Here is a 19,184-nt window from a genome sequence, read left to right as displayed (position 1 = left end):
CTGGCTTCCTGCGGCTAGCCGTAAAAGAAATCAAAGTGGATTTGATTGCATATGAATGAGGAAAGGGGTTGAGCTGATGGACAGTGCTGACTTGTGATGCATCACCATATTAAACTGGTTATTGATTAAATGGTTTGTTTTGAAAAACATGAAATATAAAAAGACTTAGTGCCTTTCAAATATCCCCAATCATTCTATTTTCTTTTCTAAGATATTAGAGGTGGTGGTGCTGTTAAGCCGAGTTACTGGACTGACTTTCTATTGTAGGTTTTTAATTGCAGTTGAAAATACATTTCTATGTAGATGCTCTTCCTGCTTGATGAAAGAAATGAAAGACTTACGTTGCTGAAAAACATAAAAACTTGTCTGACCAATTAAGACTAATAATAAATAGGTTAAATAAAGATATTTGATTCAGGGGCTTGGAATAGTTCGTATTTCTTGTTTTCATTTCTAGAAAATGTGCTTGAGATCCACACCTTTGGGCCCCATACTGTTGTGTCTTCTTGAGTGTCCGACAAGCAGACACTGGGATTCATTCCAGTTCACAGTCTATCTAGATGAAGGGGCTTGGCTGTCCGTTTGACCTTTGGGTGGGATTGATTGTGACATTAAATAATAGCTCCGAGGGCTTCGTTCTGCAGTTTCGTGTGTCCGCAACCTTGTCTTTACTGTTTTCCAGGTCCCGTTCCCAGTACTCCAGGGGGAGGGGGTTGAATATCTCGGCCGTGCTGACGATGCCATCATTGCGATATCCAATTACAGGATTCACATTAAGTTCAAAGACTCAGTCATCAATGTAAGTAAAAGTTAGGAAAGAAAAAAAGGCTGTTTTAAAAAAAAAAAAAAAAAAGAAAAATGCTTTCCAATTGCATGCTTCATGTTTTTTTAAAGGGATATTTTGTTTCCTTTTCTACATCTTTTATTAAATGCCATTTACATTTCATGTTTCTTCTCTGCCGTTACTGATTGAAGACCTAATATTAACACTCTAGTTGCATGTTTAGCAATTAGACTTAGTGAGGCTAATTTCAAATTAGATCCTCTTTTTGAAATGTTTAAAAAGTAAGTTTCACCAAGCATGCTTTAACAGTACCGGCTAATAATGCCACCCCAATAAATTGTAGTCCCTCTAGGGCCCACTCCTACAGTGTGTCAGGGTCTGGTTGTTATTTGTACCAGCAGGGTTGTTATGGCCACTGTTTGCTTGTTTATGTATCCAGGATTTAAAAAGCAGGATTGTTTGGCAAAGCTTTGCACTGCACAGTGAAATAAAACCATAGTGGTTTGTGGATCTAGCAATAACATTACGAGCACTGCAGTGTTAATAGTTACCCAAGTACGGCCCCCTTTTATATTTTTCTAAAATGACTAATGTTTTGTTTAATAGGATGCTGTCTCATTGCTTGCTAACAGTGTTTTAGTTTTCTGCTCAAGCTGCTACTGGCTTCATTTAGAACTGCTGTGAGTGGGGGAAGCTTTGAAGGGCAACCTAGCCTTGGCTTTAAAGACAGTCACACTGTAATACCCAGCATGGCCTATGGAGCAGAGCACAGGGATAAAAGACTTTACGATCAAGGGCAACAGAATGGGATACATCTGTAGGTCTACGAGTTGTGGCATCAGCAGCTGTATCAGCCAGTGCCCTGGTCTTGTTGGGTCTCGGGTTAGGCCTGGGCTGTCCAGCCAGTGGCTATCGAGAGCAGATTTTAGGATTGCATAAAAGTTTGAACCTTTTCTAGGGTTTGGTGTGAGTTTTTAATGAGATATACTTAAGCTTATTAAAGCCACACCATGCATCTTTCTGCACAGGACATGTAGTAATGACGTGCACAGTGAAACAATGGGAGAACTAAATTCTGACCCTCCTGGATCTCTGAGGCCTGTTTGTAGTCTTGATGTTGCGTGATTTTTTTTTTTTTTTTACCCCAATGGAAAATTATTACTTTTCACATTGATTTGTAGATTTTAAATGTTACACTTTTTTTCCTGACTCACAATGCCCTGCAGGTCGTCACTGTGCCTCTAATTTACTTGTAACGGCCGTGAACATTGAAACAAGCAACACTGATAAATGTTTTATTGCGTTTTGAATTGTTTCCTGTTACAAGTGTGTGTTTATGACTTCCAGCAAGTGTGGACTAATTATTTAAATAAATGGGTAAACATGACACATGCACAATAATTGGCAAATCTGCCATCGTAAAATGAGAAAGCTGATTAGTGTTGACATAAGCAATCGGTCTAAAAAAACATAAAGAAGAAAAATCCTGGCCATTTTATGAAAACATCCTCTTCATTTGTTTTGGGCAGGATGTATAGATTCATGTTCATTTGTTGAAGCTGAGCTCTCTTTACCTTTTTAAATATATTCTTACTTTATAGCTACGATCAATATTGTACTGAAAGGCTGGCTTTTAACATGCAATGGTTCTGGGAGTAGATAAATGCCGTATACGCTGTTAGTCAGGTTGAAAAACACTGAGTGAGTGTGTGAAGTGTGCAGATAGAAATACTCCTGAGTGCATGAGGAGAGTAGATCTGTATCTGACTGATTGGTTGAATAGGGAGCAGGGGACAGGGGCATTGTTGGCCAGTTCTTCAAGATTAGTGCTAACCAGCCACCGGTGCCTTTTAAACTGAAAAATAAAATAGATATACATATGTATACAAGTATAAATAAATTCGGAACAGTCTCCCACAGGTTGTATGCTGAGCCCTTCTGGGTCTTTTTTCTTAAATGCAAACGTACTAGAAGTCTGACTCTGATCAGTGAATTGAATGGAACCGACTATATTTAGTGTTCTGCATGCTTAATCCTCTCCCTTTAGAGAGAAGCTACATTATCAAACTCTTCTTTGCATGAAAGTGGTTGATCTATAAGAAGCTGTATTTTTAGAGGGGTACTTTGTAGAATTCAGAGCAGATGTTATGGAGGTTAAGGCTAGGGGCAGAGAGTGCAAACCAGAGATGCTAGACGAATTGGTCTAGACTGTGTATCAAATACATTTAGTGGAGTTGGCTTGCTTGGCTCGGCTTAATTTCAACCTTTTAAAATTATTTTGCTATCCTTGCTTTTGTTTCCTTTTCATATGTAGAGTTTTGTTTTCCGTTTTTTGTTTCCCCCTTTTTCATTGTTTTCATTCTTCCTTTCTTTCTGTTTCCCTCACTGTTGTGTTTTAGACCCTTCCGTGGGGGGTGGACAGTGAGATATCAGTGAGTACGAAGCGCCCTCAAATTTGCTTTTCAGCTCGACGCACAGGACTGGGTAAACCGCCAGGCTCCTTCCAAGTCTTGCCCCTGGATTCTGTTTTTCAGTCCAGAAGGGACCCTACGTGTTACCCATTATATGTGCAGTCGTGCTCTTGCTGACTCTCAACTTTTGCTCAAGTTTTAGGTCTTGCACAAACTTGTGTGCCCTTTTGCTGTAGTGGCACGCCCCTCCCCTTGACAGAACTCTAACCCTGGCATTGTGTGTCTAAGATGGTTTACCTGCAGGGTCTATCTTAATGACCTCGGCGGTGGAGAATCTAAATGCTCTTAAACACTATACAGTGCTTCCCCTTTATAAGACCATCTTTTATACCACAGAACATGTTTAATGGCAGTATGGGCCTGGCTCCCGTTTGCCACATAATGCAATTCCGCTATTTTGTATTCCCATTATACGGTGGGACCCAAACAGCTGTAACGATGGCTCCTGAATAAAGCGCAATAAAGGGGGAGCACTATAGTGTTCAGTTACCCTCCAGGGGTGAATTATAGAACCACTTATTAACATGACTGTATGCAGGTTTGTGATTTTAGGGTGGCGGTATTATGATTCGCCACTGTTTTAGATCATTAAAATAGACCCATCTGTTCAGTCATTGATGCATTCAATCAGGGCTGGCCGTCATAAAACCTAGAAAATTATGCACAGGCCTGCACCAAAATGCAACCTCTTTGGTGTGATAGAACCTGGATATACAGTTCTGTTGCTAGGATCGAGGCTCCCCGTTGTCTAAAAGGAACAACCTTTTCAAGGTCGTGGCCTGAGTCCTAGCAACGCCACTCTGCAGGTAGAAAAGTAATGGCCCTTTTATTAAGAACGATGACAAAATATGAATTCAGAATGACTACAAAACATGGAATTGTTTTTATTTGTTTGTTTGTTTATGTATTTACTGATTTGACAATGAAGGGCCTCATTCCTCCCTGAACAAGGGATAATAAATGAAAACATTCAAACATGTAGCTCAGAGTGGGGTTCCTGTAGCATGCAAAAGGAATTGCTCATACTAGTCTGGATGATGTGTGTGGCTTTCACTGAAATAAACAGGCTGCATGTTGTAAACAGAATCCTATAAAATGAAGCACACATCGTCATGTTTTTTGCAGAGTGTTTTTTCTGAATTGTTTTTTATTTATAAAAGGCACACAGATTGTTCCTGATGCTTTTTGTTCCCTCCTAATAAAAAAAAAAAATGTCACTGCTGGTGTAGTCTGCTAGAACTGCATCCCCTCCACAGCAAGCTCTTCGTGCCCTTTCTGATGCAGCAAGCCCAGTGTTTGCAAGCATGACTCATGCCTTCTGTCTGCCTCTTTCCAGGTGCCTCTGAGGCTGATTGATTATGTGGAGTGCCGGGATATGTTCCAGCTCCACATCATCTGCAAAGACTCCAAAGTGGTCAGGTACGGACAAGGGCTTGAAACCTTTTTTCTGTTCAACCCATTTCAGACACTACAAATAGAAAGCCATATCTCTCTTTTCTTACTGTTTTAAAACAGTGATGCCGTCCCTTAAGACTTGGGTTTCTTTAACTGTAATTATCTGTGTTGGTTAGGAAGCCTGTATTTATCTATCGAGGCATCGTAACTAGGCAGTTGTGCTTGAGAGGTGCTATATTTTGGGGATATTATCATTCGGCTATGGCCAAAAGTTTTCCATCACCTAGAAGTTTAGGATTGAGACGTAATTAAAAAAAACTATACGAACATAATTGTAATCTTTTATTTAACATCATGTAATCAAAGAAACTGCAAGTGTCTACCGAAAGCCATAATAGTAGTACAGTATTTCAGGTTAGATTTCATGTCCCATTTTTAAATTGTCAGTTTATGGCAAACGACATGTTAACGTAACACTATTCAGCAGGTTTCATTCGACTTTATGAAGCAGCATTAATACTCAATACCACTATTCCTGAAGTTTTTAATAGAAAGGAATAGTTGATCGTTACATCATTAACTATGTAGTAACTGACATCAATTAATAGAAGGCATCAAAAGCCTACACGTACCTCCGCTGTTTGTTTTCAAACACACTTCAAGATGCTGGCTCATGTGTTCTTTACTGCTCCTCTTCCAGGTGCCATTTCTCCACCTTTAAACAGGGCCAGGAGTGGCTGAAGAGGCTGAACAGGGCCATTGCTCACCCGGCCCGATTGGAGGAGCTGTTTACCTTTGCCTATCACGCCTGGTGCCTGGGAGCCTGTGCCGACGAGGAGGATCAGCATGTACACCTGTGCCGTCCCGGTGAGTGGACTGGTAGGCTTGAGAACCCAGATGAAGGCTTGAGGGATATTGTCAGTCCTGTGACTTGCTGAATCAAGGTTGTCACAACCTCTGGGGGGACAGGACGAGCCATGGAATGTTACACCTTCAATTGTATCCAAAATGATTGTGGATAAGGGGTCGAGCCCGCTGTTGCTCCAATCCCTGTCTAGGAAATGAACGTCCTACTATGGGGTCCACTGCAAAAATGTGTGTTTTAAAATTGCTCCTGATTTTCTGTTTTTAAAGGAGATCACGTGCGTCACAGGTTTGAGATGGAGTTGGTGAGAATGGGCTTTGATTTACAGAACGCCTGGAGAGTGTCTGATATCAACAGCAACTACAAGTAAGTGTCGTCCCTTAAACCTGCTATACCTCAGGGTGACTAAAGCAAAGCAATCCATGTTGGTTAAGCAACTGTACTGGTCTCATACTCTACTTCGATATCATGACGAGGCAGATAGGCTGGAGGGCGGTGGAAAGGGATAGTAGCTAAAATGAGATTCTCAGCCATCTTCTCACTGTTAAAGTTGTTACATTTGGGTGTCTGCTATTGGCTGCTCTGGAGCCATAGGGACTCCTGGTGCATAGAAAAAGGCATCATTGTTTCTTCTTCATTTTAAACAATTGCAAGCTGGTGGAAGTGCACGCTGTTACTTTTCTCCAGTGCCACATTGCAGGGTTTTTTGTTTTTTCTTTCCTGCGCCATCACCACCACCACCTTCAGTCCTCTTCACTTGCTGTGCAGTTAAAGTAAATAAAGTAGGGGCCGTGGAGACATGCCTTGATCTGCTGGAGTTGGTCTCCCTGCTGAGCAGCAGCACATTGGCTGGGCTATAATTAGATCAGATCAAGAAGTTCTGTACCTGATGAATCAGCGGAACAGAGCAGGAGTTACTGGTGTTGAAAACCTGCCAGAATACAGTAAGCAGCAGGAGGGGGACAGCAGTAGAATTGTGAAAACGACCTCGCGGTGGAGGAAAAACTGCTTTCGAAATCAAGGGAGACCAGAGTTAGGGTGTAGGCCACAGTGCATTGGACATTTGAACCAATCCTTGGCAATATGGGATAAATCCTAATTTTGGACCTTTTTGAGTTGGCTTTGCAGTGACTGTTCCAGGTAATGTTCTTGTATGTATTTGCCTTTGTAAATCACATTCAGTGTAGTTCTAAAGCCATCTAATATACTGCAGTCTTTCTGACCAGCCTACTGTCCTCTCTGTTACCCATCTCTGTCCAGATCTCTCTGTATTAAAACAGAGAGGCTCTGCTTTAGTTACAAGTTTTCAAGGCTGCACGCTACATTCAAAAATGTGAATGTTTCGCTCTATTCTCTTTAAACCCGAGGAGAGGGGATCTTGCAACTAAAGTCTCTGTCCACGGATTACACATCGAGAATATAAATGTGACCTCCGGTTCATTAACTATGTATTGCCGTGTGCACAGAAAACATGAAATCAATAGTTCAGTGAATTGAGAGCATCCTGTTCTTTTTGTATTTCACTAAGTGCATTCCTTAAACCTTCCAAGTATAACAACATCTTCATCCACATTCTGATTCTCTCTGTGATTCACTGGTTGAAATGAAACATTCTGTGTCTTGATTGAGCCATGTTATAATCATGCATACAAGCTATGCAGCAGATCAACATGACCCTGAGCAGTGATGGGTATAGGAATGTGTGTGAGATATGGAGCATCTACCAGATTGAGCATCTGTCTTAGCCTCCACTCTCTAGTGCAAAAGTTTTGTGAAAAGCACTGATCTTTTTTTTAAAATAAATACTTGTTTAAAAGTATTTTTTGTCCCTAGGAGCAGTTTATTCCATTATTATCATTATTAACAAGGTCTTGTTTTGTATCTCATCAGGCTCTGTTCCAGTTACCCCCAAAAGCTGATGGTTCCTGTCTGGATCACAGACAAAGAGCTAGAGCACGTTGCCTCCTTCAGGTCATGGAAGAGAATTCCAGTTGTGGTGTACAGGTGAGGGAGATAAAACACGGGTAATATTATAGATATGTGTGCGTTACTGTAACAACAACTAATAATAAATGCAGCTTGTTTTGGCTGATGAAACACATACTGTAATACAGACCATTTTAATGATCACAACTACATTTAATCTTGGACTCTGCAGTTATGATTTATTTTAAATACAAGATGTTTCTGTTTTAGAAACTTTTTTTTTTAAATCCAGTGTTAAAAGTCCAGTTTGCTATCGCTGTGGTGCGCTGCAGTTTTGAGTGACCTGTCCTTTACTGTTTTTCAGACACCAGCGGAACGGCTCTGTGATTGCACGCTGCAGCCAGCCAGAGATCAGCTGGTGGGGCTGGCGGAACACTGATGATGAGTATTTGGTGACGTCCATCGCCAAGGCCTGCGCGCTCGACCCTGGGGTGAAAACACGGGGCGTCGCGAACCCTCGGAGCAGGAGCGAGGGGGGCGACGCCTCCGACAGTGACTTTGGTGAGAATATCTTCCTGTGTGGCTCATCGTTTGAAACCCGTTGGTCATATTACAGCACAGTTTCTAAACCAAGCGCTTAAAGGAAAAAACTGCTAAAAGCAAAAGCTGGTTTAAAAACGCCAGAAAAGATTACACTAACAATAATTTGGGCAAATCCAGGTTAAACCCTTTTCTCACCAAAATAAAATACCACCTGTTGGCTACTACGTCATAGTCAGTCATATAGGGTTAGTTCTACAGCAATGATAGCTTCATTTTAATAGTTATTTACTTAGAATATGGGCTGCATTGTGCAATATTGCAGAGCCTCTAGTGCCCTGTACACATGACATCCAGATGAACATCCTTGGGAAAGTGCCATTTTCAATTACAGTACCATAGACAATCCTCTATTGCCAAAGCAAGGAAAACAAAGTCACATTGTGAGTGTGATACGATGTGAGGGTGGTTGTTTGTTTACTTGCTGGTGGCCCAGAATATTGTGTAATTGCAGAGCAGAGTCGTTGTGAATGAGCTCAGCTTTGAAAAGAGTGGGAATGAGGCCACACAACCGAGTCTCGGAAGCTTGTCTAGTAAACAAAGAATGGAATTATATGGTGAAGGGGAAGGTTAAAACCAGCTCTGGGTTAAGAGCAGCAACAGTTGATGGTCAGAGGTGGTTTATCTGTGGCTTTCTGTACTCAAGACAGATGAGAGTTATTAAGTTTCTGCATGCCGGATGTGCAGGCTCCGTATGTAATATTATCAATTTATTTGGTTACAGTGCAAGAACAATATTTAAATACAGAGTAGTTTTTACAGTAAGTGCAAATGTGACTAGAATGCAATATGACACAAGTAACCATTTAGGATTAAGATAATCTTATATGCTTCATTTCATTTCATGCTGACAAAGCTCACAGCTTGAGTTGTAGCGGCTCACCACTAACGCAAATTGGAGGGCTAGTGGATCACCATTGAATCAATCAATGTGTCAAGGAATCAAAACTGCCCGAGCAGAATTGACACTGTGTTACTAAAAACTGCAGTGAGACGTACCTGCACAGATAACTGCCTGGAGGCTGACATTGGTTCATCACCCCTGCCATAAAGCTCGCCCACTTACGTAGTGTACAAGTGGACCTTACCCATTATGTTGTATGAAATGAAAGGATCAATTTCCTGGAGAGGTTAGGTGAGAGATGGTGTTTCCAAGCACTCCCTGTGCGTGCAGACCCGATTTTGTGGTACTCATTTTGTCTTTGGTCCCCAGATTCCTCCCTGACAGTCTGCCCCAGCCCAGAGGCCGCCGGGGCCCCTCAGAAGCTGCTGATCCTGGACGCCCGCTCCTACGCTGCGGCCGTCGCCAACAGAGCCAAGGGGGGGGGCTGTGAGTGTGAAGGTAGGCTGGCCTCACCTGGAATAGGCAGTACAGGTGGATAGGAGAACTTCCCTTTCCTCATTTACAATACTGACAGGCGTGAGTCTAGAATCCGGCTGCAATCACAACAGTGGACTGCTCTACTGAACTAATTAACCAACACCCCCCCATGTATCTAGAGTCTTACCTAATCCCATACTTTTCTATCCTCAGTGACCCCCCCCCCCCCCCCCCATGTATCTAGAGTTTTACCTAATCCCATACTTCTCTATCCTCAATGAGTTTACACAGGACTGTAAAAGCCTAAGGCTCTTTAACAAAAGGATCCACAATATAAAAAAAAAATAGAAAAACAATTGTCTTTTGGACAGTATCCACAAATTAAGAAGCATCCCTGAGAATATGGTCAGAATACATTATTACACTATCTGTAATATGTGTTGGTTTTGCTCTGCTTCAGGAGACAGGCTATAGTTTGTGATATTCATGTTCAGCACCTGGGTTATTATTCTCTGTTTCCTGAATCAGACAAAGATGACATGTAGTTTCTCTATGGCACTGTGCTGATAGTGAGAGTGATAAAATGATTGATATAGGTTGTGCTTATGTATATTTAAGTGTTTAATTACAATGGCAAGATAGAAACTCTCTTTGTTCTTTCTGTGTTTGTTTTAATGGATACATTTAGAGTACTACCCCAACTGTGAAGTGATGTTCATGGGAATGGCAAACATCCACTCCATTCGGAACAGTTTCCAGTCTCTCCGGGCTGTGTGTGGCCAGATCCCAGACCCCGGAAAGTAAGTGCTGCCGCTGTCTGCACAGCACGCTCCCCATGCCTACCTCTAGCATGGCAGAGGAAACACTCTGCCTCGTGCCATTTACTGGACTTGGGTAGGCGCTGGTAGCAACCAGCATTCGTGATGCTGTCAAGATGCCATTTCAGATGTGCTGCTGTTTGCTATTAAATAGGAAGTTGCTCCTTTTCTAATCGAAGTTGGATACAGTGTGGTGGCAACAGTGCCATCTAACAGCAAAATGAAGGCAGAAAAGCGTAAGAGCTTGGAGAAAAAAAAGATTTTATAAATTATTTTTGATTATCATCATGTTCGTTATCCAACGATCGGCTGTGAATCAAATATTAACCTGACCAGTTTTACCCCTCCTTCGATAGAAGCATCTGCCTTTTGCCGTGACAACATAGAATTTAAAATATATATATTTTTGCTCAAAAGAGCCAGCTTCCCGACGTTTCGGTATGTTTAGCATGCCTTTGTCAAGGGAAAGTGTGTTTGAAAACGAACAGTAGAGGTGGTTACAGGCTTTTGATGCCTATATAGTTAATGATGCAACAATCTACTATTCCTTTCTATGTAAAACTTCAGGCATCATGGTATTGAGTCTATCCATTTATTTCCAGTTATTCTTCTGTATTGTACATTATCTAATTGTATTTCATCTAAAACTACAAATTGTAGGTCATTCGTGTTCTGTTCATTTTTTATGAAGTGTTGAACTGTTGGTTCATTTACTTTCCTCCTCCTGTTTGAGAGGTGATTCTGTATTCTTGTATGGAATGCTGTACCTGTCTCTCTGACGCACTTGATTCTGTTACGGATCCTTGTCCGACGTGTCCTCCCTGCACGTACTGCTCAGACGGTCATAGATCATGCTGCTGGTTTTTAATTTGCACTCTTGTCTCTCCCCAGCTGGCTGTCTGCTCTGGAGAGCACGAAATGGCTGCAGCACTTGTCTGTGATGCTGAAGGCTGCCACGCTGGTCTCCTCTGCAGTGGAGAGGGAGGGCCGACCCGTGCTGGTGCACTGCTCAGATGGCTGGGACCGGACCCCACAGATCGTAGCGCTCGCCAAGATCCTACTGGACCCTTACTACAGGACCATAGAGGTAACTGAACCACTCTGCCAGCCGGGCCATTACCTTAGGCCCTGTTCCACGCATCCCAAAAAAAACACTGCTGCATTAACACTATACTATATCTGACTGTGCTGTTGAAGATGGAATTCAAACAGGATTCAAACCTGTTTAATCTGCAGGCTGTGGCGTCATTTGGGCATCACTGGCAATGGCATATTTTATTCCGATTAGGGGGTTCATTGTTAAATCAGGTGGCCACACCCCGTTGACTATCTGCACCACACATGACAATCAATTTGCTCCATTTTTTTATAATATTAACAATTATGCCTCTGGTGCCTGATTTATTGGACACCCTGTATGTGGGTCTCACAGATGCTGAAGCACTAATCTTGGCCTCCCTTTTAATAAGTTTAGATAAGGTAATTAGGATGCGGGGAAGCTAGACGTTTTATCTTCAAAGCGCTTAGGGCCAATTATCCAGTTTTCTCAGAATTGTTATTAGTACATTTTTGTTATGTAAGGAAGAAGCAACTACAGCCTATGTATAAGCTCATCAATTAAATGATGTTTATTTCTGTATTGGTAACTATCTGCTGCATTTCTCCTTTCTGTGCTGGGGACAATTCTGAGGAAAGAGTCTACGAATCTAGTCCTGAGTTTCTAGTACCGTTGCTTAACATTGTGCAGCTGTGGCCAAAAGTTTTGCATCACCTAGAATTTAAGGATTGAGACATTCATTTAAAAAAAAAAAAAAAGAAAAAGAAAGAAAAGAAAACTAACTATTGAACTTAGAAAATGTGCTTTTTATTTCCTGGCATGTCATTGGCAGGACCCTTGGCAGAGGGGTACATTTACTTTCAGTCAATGACCAGGAAATAAAAAGTACCGGCATAAGTGCCTTTTCACCTGGACAGATATCCTTGAGCCACCTAATTTAAACTTCAAAACTTGTTTCTGTCTTTCTTATTTTATCGTAACAGTTTCAGATCTTTTATTTACCATCATGTAATTAAAGAAACTATGAAATGAGATCGCAAAAGTCTACAGGAAGCCTAATAGTAATGCTGTATTTCATATTTGATTTTGAAATGTCACATTTTGAAATGTCAGTTTTTCGTTAAGTATATGGAAAACTACAAAGCCGTAATGTTATTCAGCAGGTTTCGACCTTATGAATTAAAATGTATTAATTCTGCAGGGTGATGCAACACTTTTGGCCATAGCTGCATGCTGGAGAGTTTGGGTGGGTGTCTGTTCGAATGCTGTGATTAACGTTGGCTCACTGTGTGCCAGGGGTTTCAGGTCCTGGTGGAGACAGAGTGGCTGGACTTTGGCCACAAGTTTGGGGATCGCTGTGGACACCAGGAGAACTCTGATGATCTGAGCGAGCAGTGCCCAGTGTTCCTGCAGTGGCTGGACTGCATCCACCAGCTCCTCAAGCAGTTCCCCTGCCTGTTTGAGTTTAACGAGGCTTTTCTGGTAAGCATTGTGTCTCTGTGTACGGTGACTGTCACTCCTGCTCGCTCCCTGTTCAAGTTGACACACTGTTGAATCAGCCGAAGGTCAATTTAATTGATCCGGTTTAATAAACTGGACATGAAATACTTGTATTGAATAATAAACCATACTCAAGCACAGTAAACTCCTCATTCCCTATTAAGACCACATTCTGTCGGTCGCTTTTCAGCTTGGAAACAGCCTGACGATCTTCCTCCTGAGGTCCAGCTCTCAGTTAAAATCATTCTACTCGGCCCCTTTGGTACGAATATAGAAATCCCACTGTATTATGAACAGTTCCAAAGCTCCTGGATCTACGCAATTAAATGCACAGCATGCTATGTGCAATGTAGCATATGGTTATTTGTATCAAAAGAGAGTCCAGCGTTTTCAATCTGATTTTGCAATTCAGGGGCTTCCGTGTTGAAAGTCAGTGGCATTAAAACGTGTTATTAGAGTTTGGTGTGTTTCCAGGCACCAATCCTGCTGGTTTAAAGGCAGTCTGTCAGCAGAGAAAGGTGTGATCTCCTCAGGAGAGAGAACAGCCCTTGAGCTACAAGCCTGTCAGGCAGCTGCTCAGAGGAGACAAACTTTGTAATCTACATTGGTGGTTTTGAACCCTGGTCGTCATGTGCCCCTGAACAGATTTTCAACCAGGAACTCTGGGTAGAAGGTGCATTACTTTCCAGTGCACATAAGACAGCACTTCCTGTATAGACATCCTCCGAGACTTTAAACAGTGTGTAGCTACAGTGACTGCTCTAGATCATTATAGTGAGCAAATGTATTCGAGCCCCTGAAGATGTGTCATTTATATACCTACCTGCATGAAAACCTCTGGGTGTGAGAATTTCAGTTTTTGGTCAGTAGTCGGCGCTATAGAAACAATAGGCAATCGTGTGATAATGTTAGACCACTTTGTGCTTTAAACAGGCATCTTAAACAGCTTGTAAAAAGTCTCATGCATTTTCCCATTTGTGGCGATGTGTTCCTTTACTCTTGCTATTTAAAATGTTATGTGTGGCGTGTTAAAGGTATCAGTTAAATTAGGTGAAGGTGTTCTAATAAATGTGCACGCTGCTGTAGCTCCTGCCTGCCTCATGCCTGTTTCTTTGTCTGAATGCTCCAGGTGAAGTTGGTCCAGCACACCTACTCCTGCCTTTACGGGACTTTCCTGTGTAACAACGCCGGCGAGAGAGAAGCCCGTAACATCTACAAGCGAGCCTGCTCCGTGTGGTCCCTACTGCGCACAGGGAACAAGAACTTCCAGAACTTCCTCTACATGGCCAGCCACGACATGGTGGGGCTACTCGGCTTGAAAGTATTTCAGCAGGATGAATAACATGATACGCTGTGGTCAAGATGACGGATGTGTTTTTCTTTTAATGCACTGTTAAATAGTTGTGTTAATCATTTACATGTTAATCATTTCGTTTTTGTTCCAATTTTTAAAAGCTGATTATAAGAATAGCAGTGCAGGAATACAAAATGAAATCCTAAAGAAGTAACTTTTACAAAAAGGCTATTCTAGAATATAGGGGGAAAAAATGGAAACAGAAAATCCATAGATATACAGCTATGGCCAAAAGTTTTGCGTCACCCTATAGAATTAACTGATTTTGCTTCATTAAGTCGAATGAAACCTGCTGAAATAATGTTACGTTAACATATTGAATACATACCACTGCTTTGTAGTTTTCCATCTACTTAACAAAAAAACTGACAAATTAAAAGATTTTCAAAATCTAACATGAAATACTAATGTACTACTATTCTGGCTTCCAGTAGACATCATTTTGTTGTTTCTTTGATTTACACAATGTTGAATAAAAGATAAATGATATGTTCATATATATATATATATATATATATATATATATATATATATATATATATATATATATATATATATATATATATATATATATATATATATATTTTTTTTTTTAGGTGATGCAAAACTTTTGGCCATAGCTGTACATAGTGGCATATCAGATTAGTTTATTAGTCTGCAGTTTTGGGTATGGTTACCCTTGACCTCAATACTAACTGATGTGGTTTCCCTTCAGGTGCTTCAGCCAGTCTGTCATGTGAGGGCCCTCCAGCTGTGGACAGCAGTGTATCTGCCCACGTCCTCTCCCTGCACTGCTGCAGAGGACAGCATGCACATGTACCTGTGTCCTGCCACACAGCCTGAGGAGCTGACCTCCAGATCTCTGGACAGGTGAGGGTTCACACTGAGGCTCTGTGAGTCCAGGGGTCAGGCCCCTCTGGCAGTGTGTGTGGTACCTGCTCACTCCTGTTACAATCACTGCCTGTCAGCCTTCCAACACACTCTTCTCGGATTCATACAGAACATAGAACAGGCCTCGACCTCAGTAAGGAGAGGGCGCTCTCTTGTGGAGACATAGGGAGGCTCAGCTACAGCCCCTCTCACCATATTCTTTGAGAAAAGTGTTCATTTGTGTGGATTGTGGTTTTGTTACATCGGTGCGTATTTATAGAAAAGCAGTTTATTTTACATGGGTCCCTGAATAATTGAACCATCCCGGGTAACTGTATACATTTATAAATAATGTTAACTCTCTCATATAATTTGCTTATGTTGGTGTTACAAGTAAAGCTACTTTTGTTTTTTAGAGTAGGTGCGTTAACACTGTCAGGAATGTTCAACTTTCTGTCTAAAAACATGTTTCCAATTGAGAATTCCTTTGCTACATTTCCCTCTTTTCCTGTCCTGCCATTTCAAAAGTTATCATTACTGAGTTGTCTTCAGAGCTGGTGATTTTAGCGTAACCGTGTAATGACTTCAGTTAAACGTACTTTTTCCACAGGCTTCCCAAAACGAGATCAATGGACAACCTCGTCTCTGCTTGCGACAGTGGGGCGCCTCTGACTCGCACCTCCAGTGACCCCAATCTGAACAAGCACTGCCAAGAGGGGCGGCCCACGCTGGAACACAAGCCTGGGGCAGCAGGGGGCGCCAGCGAGATGTCTGAAATCACACCACTGACCAACGGGAAGCATGGCAAGTCTGAAAAAGGGGAGAGGGAGGGTGAGACACAGCCCCCCGACAGGAAGCAGCTCAACGACGAGAACTTCAACTCTGTCAAGGAGTACGGTCTGAATCCACAGCCTGTACAGAACCCACACAACGCTCTGCAAGGACACAGAGTATCAAACGCAGAGAACGCGCAGGCAAACCTATCAGAGAATCAGCCTTTGAAAACAACACCGGAGGCACCCGACGGCGCCCAGCCGTGCCCAGCTGAGATACAGGAGAGCGATTACCGGGCTTCAGAAAACCCCCTGCCCCCCTCCACAGACACACGTCTACAGGTAGCGGAAAATGGGTTAACCCTGGAATGTGACGAGCGGCGCCTTCTGCTGACGGCAGTGGAACTGCTTCAGTTAAAAAACACATCCCTGGAACTGGATTGCGCGACCGAGACGCTGACAGAACACAGTGCTGCCCTGGCAGCCAAGTGCACCAAGAGAGCACAGCCTCTGAAAAGCAACGGCCTGGTCCCGAGCTGCGAGAGCAACGTGGCTGAGCTTTCACGGTTCAGCAGAGCGCAGCCTGACTGTGCTAGGACTGCGAGGAAACTCATTTCCCAGAGCCAGTTCAGCGAGCTTTCTTTACTGGGATCTAACTGGGAAAGCAGCATGCAGGGTTTGGTCAAATCGGCATGCAACGGGGAAGCGGGTCTCCGCAGGGCGCCCAGCTACCAGAACCGAAGGCTGGCCGGTAAACTCCTGCGAGCGGCCAGCAACAGAGAAAGCCTGCGGACGCCCAGCAAGGCAGCGTGGTGCTCTACGGGCTCCGTGGGGAGGAGCTCCGGGTATTTTGCACTAGCAGCTCCCAGCAGGCAAGTTTCTGTCAGCACTTCGTCCTCCTGCTCCCCCCCTGCCTACCTGGACGATGACGGGCTGGCTGTGCCGGTGGACGCGGTGCAGCAGAGGCTGCGGCAGATCGAGGCCGGATACAAGCAGGAGGTGGAGCTGCTGAGACGGCAGGTCAGAGAGCTGCAGATGAGGCTGGAGAGCAGGCAGTGCTGCGCGCCCCCCACCGAGCCGGACGAGGACTACCAGGATGACTTTGTGAGTAATGAGGGAGCCCCCTCATTTTAAATGTACTGTAGACGATGCACAAAGCCTGATTTCCTATCCAGTTCAGTGAGGGATGGCTGGTCAGACTCTCTTCTGTTTTGTTTTCAGACATGTCTGCGAGAGTCTGATGACAGCGATGAGGAGGACTCTCTCTCGGTTCACAGTGATGACCGGCTGTCTGAGGCCAGCTGGGAGCCTGTTGACCGGAAGGACACAGAGGTCAGCTTCCCTGATTGCCTATTACAGGTTTCTTTGCTTCCCTTTACTTCCAAATTTTTCCCTTGTTAAAAAGAATAAATAAATAATACAGCATCCCCTCACTGCACATCCCTGCTGCTTGAATGAGCAGATCCATTAGAAACAGGAACCAGATCACAGTGGAGTTATTCATGCACAATGCATGTTTTATCTAGAGAGACACTAGGGGCTCTGACCAAGCTGGAATAAAATAAGTGGTGAAAAACTACTGACACTCTTAATATACCAGAGTGGACTACAAAAAACAGAGTCAGCCCTTTTAAGATGTTATCAAAGCTTGGTTGTTGTTTTGTGCAAAAGTGCAAAGCGTTGGTGTAACTCGCCAGCTCTTATCTGGTTTATTGCTTATCATTTCACTGATAAGCAATTGCTCATTTTTCAACAGACATCGCAGTAACTAACTTGTTTTGATAACTGTCGTTGGACACATTTTTATTATTGCATAAGAACCTTGAATAAACCCAGCACAGGCAAGTCGCTGATTATTTCAAGTATTAAAACATGGAACAGAGCTGCTCTGATGGCACAGTTTCAGAATCCTGAATTGCCTGAAATATATTTAACTTGTATGCAAAATAATAATGTTACTGCAATAAAATTTAAAATAAAAATCTTCACTGCTTACTCGAGCTGCATTTAAATCAAGTACACACAAAGACACATTGATCGGATACATTTTATGCTGGATTGTGTATATCTCCAATGTTGGTAGTTGGATTCAAATAAACAGAAAAACAGTATTGAAGTTTTATTTCCTTTGCTAGGTAACGCGCTGGGTCCCTGATCACATGGCATCTCATTGCTTCAGCTGCGACTCGGAGTTCTGGTTAGCCAAACGCCGCCACCACTGCAGGTGAGTCCCACAATCCAGGATGCTTAATTAGGAACAACAGTATGAAGCCAACCACCCAAAGGAACACAACAGTGACAGATAAACATGAGATAAAGATGAATGCCTCCCGGCCCTTTTACTGGCTAACAGAATAAACTGCATGAATGGTGTTCCAAAGCAATTCAACGATTGAATGTTTGTGATGCTCCTACACTTTCAAAGAACTCATCTCCCATGTGTTTTTGTGTTTATCCCAGGAACTGTGGGAATGTGTTCTGCGGGGGCTGCTGCTACTTGAAACAGCCCATCCCAGACCAGCAGCTGTACGACCCTGTACTGGTGTGCAACTCCTGCTATGATCACATCCAGGTCTGCAGAGCCCGCGAGATCATGAGCCAGCAGCTGAAGAAGCCGATCACTGCGGCCTCCAGCTGAACAGAGAATCCATTGAATCGGGTTGGATCTGTTGACCCGCCAGTTTACCGGATGAGCCAAGCGCCTCCAAGCTTTGACACACACCAAGGGGGGGTTTATGATGATGATGATGATGATGATGATGATGATGATGAGGAGGAGGATGATGATTCCGGTCTGGAGCCAAAGCTGGCTATGCAACTGATCTATTATAATCGGTGGGGATTTTATCCTGAGCCAACGCTCTGCAGGACCCCCTGGCGACTGTCTTTAGTCGAAAGATGGATCCAGCATCCAGCGAAATACAGGGAGTGTTTTTGCGTGAATTGTACTGGCTGGAATAACTTCAACTTCATTCCGGCCCTTCATCTCAACCTGTGCACCCAGATTAGTGCATCTTTCAACACTAGACCTTTGGAGGACAATTTATTTTGTCTGCTGGAGGAGTGTTGCAATCCAAGGCTTGTTCGGTATATCAGAGGCTTAATATTTAAATGCTGCTACAGTATGTGAACTTTTTTTGTGCACTAGAAGCTGTTGTAAAAAGGGGCAGGGGGCGGAGCGGGGCGGGGGGGTGGGGGACTGAGGCCAAACTACTTTAAGCAAAAGGGAGAAAAATCTATCATTAGTGCTGTTGTATTATCTTGTGGGCCTGCTAGAGCCGGAATGTAATGTTGAAACAAACAAACAATATTAAAATTGAGAAGCAGACACGGTTTATGTTTTTCCAGAGTCCTCTGTGTGTGTATATTGATGGGATTTTTTAAATGTATCACAAATCACAGTTATCCAGCAATGCTTTTTTTTTTTTTTTTTTGTAAAGCTAGTTCCTA

At 43.0% G+C, this 19,184-nt stretch overlaps 1 protein-coding gene across 7 annotated transcripts in view; it reads left to right on the top strand.

Moving 5' to 3' along the window:
• The window catches only part of LOC117430748 (myotubularin-related protein 4-like), a 58,675-nt gene extending 39,770 nt beyond the window's left edge, over window positions 1–18,905 (top strand). For 4 of the 7 annotated variants that reach the window (XM_059001703.1, XM_059001701.1, XM_059001702.1 and 1 more), the window contains 17 exons: window positions 683–799; window positions 3,184–3,216; window positions 4,592–4,674; window positions 5,351–5,517; window positions 5,785–5,881; window positions 7,406–7,519; window positions 7,806–8,002; window positions 9,255–9,383; window positions 10,051–10,162; window positions 11,072–11,267; window positions 12,534–12,719; window positions 13,867–14,037; window positions 14,807–14,961; window positions 15,572–16,838; window positions 16,956–17,093; window positions 17,870–17,958; window positions 18,195–18,905. In XM_059001703.1, the coding sequence (XP_058857686.1) occupies window positions 683–799; window positions 3,184–3,216; window positions 4,592–4,674; window positions 5,351–5,517; window positions 5,785–5,881; window positions 7,406–7,519; window positions 7,806–8,002; window positions 9,255–9,383; window positions 10,051–10,162; window positions 11,072–11,267; window positions 12,534–12,719; window positions 13,867–14,037; window positions 14,807–14,961; window positions 15,572–16,838; window positions 16,956–17,093; window positions 17,870–17,958; window positions 18,195–18,372 (3,429 nt within the window). In that variant the 3' untranslated portion in view covers window positions 18,373–18,905. The remainder of the gene's footprint in view (window positions 1–682; window positions 800–3,183; window positions 3,217–4,591; window positions 4,675–5,350; window positions 5,518–5,784; window positions 5,882–7,405; window positions 7,520–7,805; window positions 8,003–9,254; window positions 9,384–10,050; window positions 10,163–11,071; window positions 11,268–12,533; window positions 12,720–13,866; window positions 14,038–14,806; window positions 14,962–15,571; window positions 16,839–16,955; window positions 17,094–17,869; window positions 17,959–18,194) is intronic. The other 3 variants (XM_059001699.1, XM_059001704.1, XM_059001700.1) reach the window with 3 other exon arrangements.
• The last annotated feature ends 279 nt before the right edge of the window (window positions 18,906–19,184 follow it).

The sequence above is a fragment of the Acipenser ruthenus genome, chromosome 26 (genome assembly GCF_902713425.1).
Source record: "Acipenser ruthenus chromosome 26, fAciRut3.2 maternal haplotype, whole genome shotgun sequence".
Classification (NCBI taxonomy): Eukaryota; Metazoa; Chordata; class Actinopteri; order Acipenseriformes; family Acipenseridae; genus Acipenser; species Acipenser ruthenus.
Note: the sequence above shows the minus strand (reverse complement) of the source record. Positions and strands in the feature narration are given on the sequence as shown.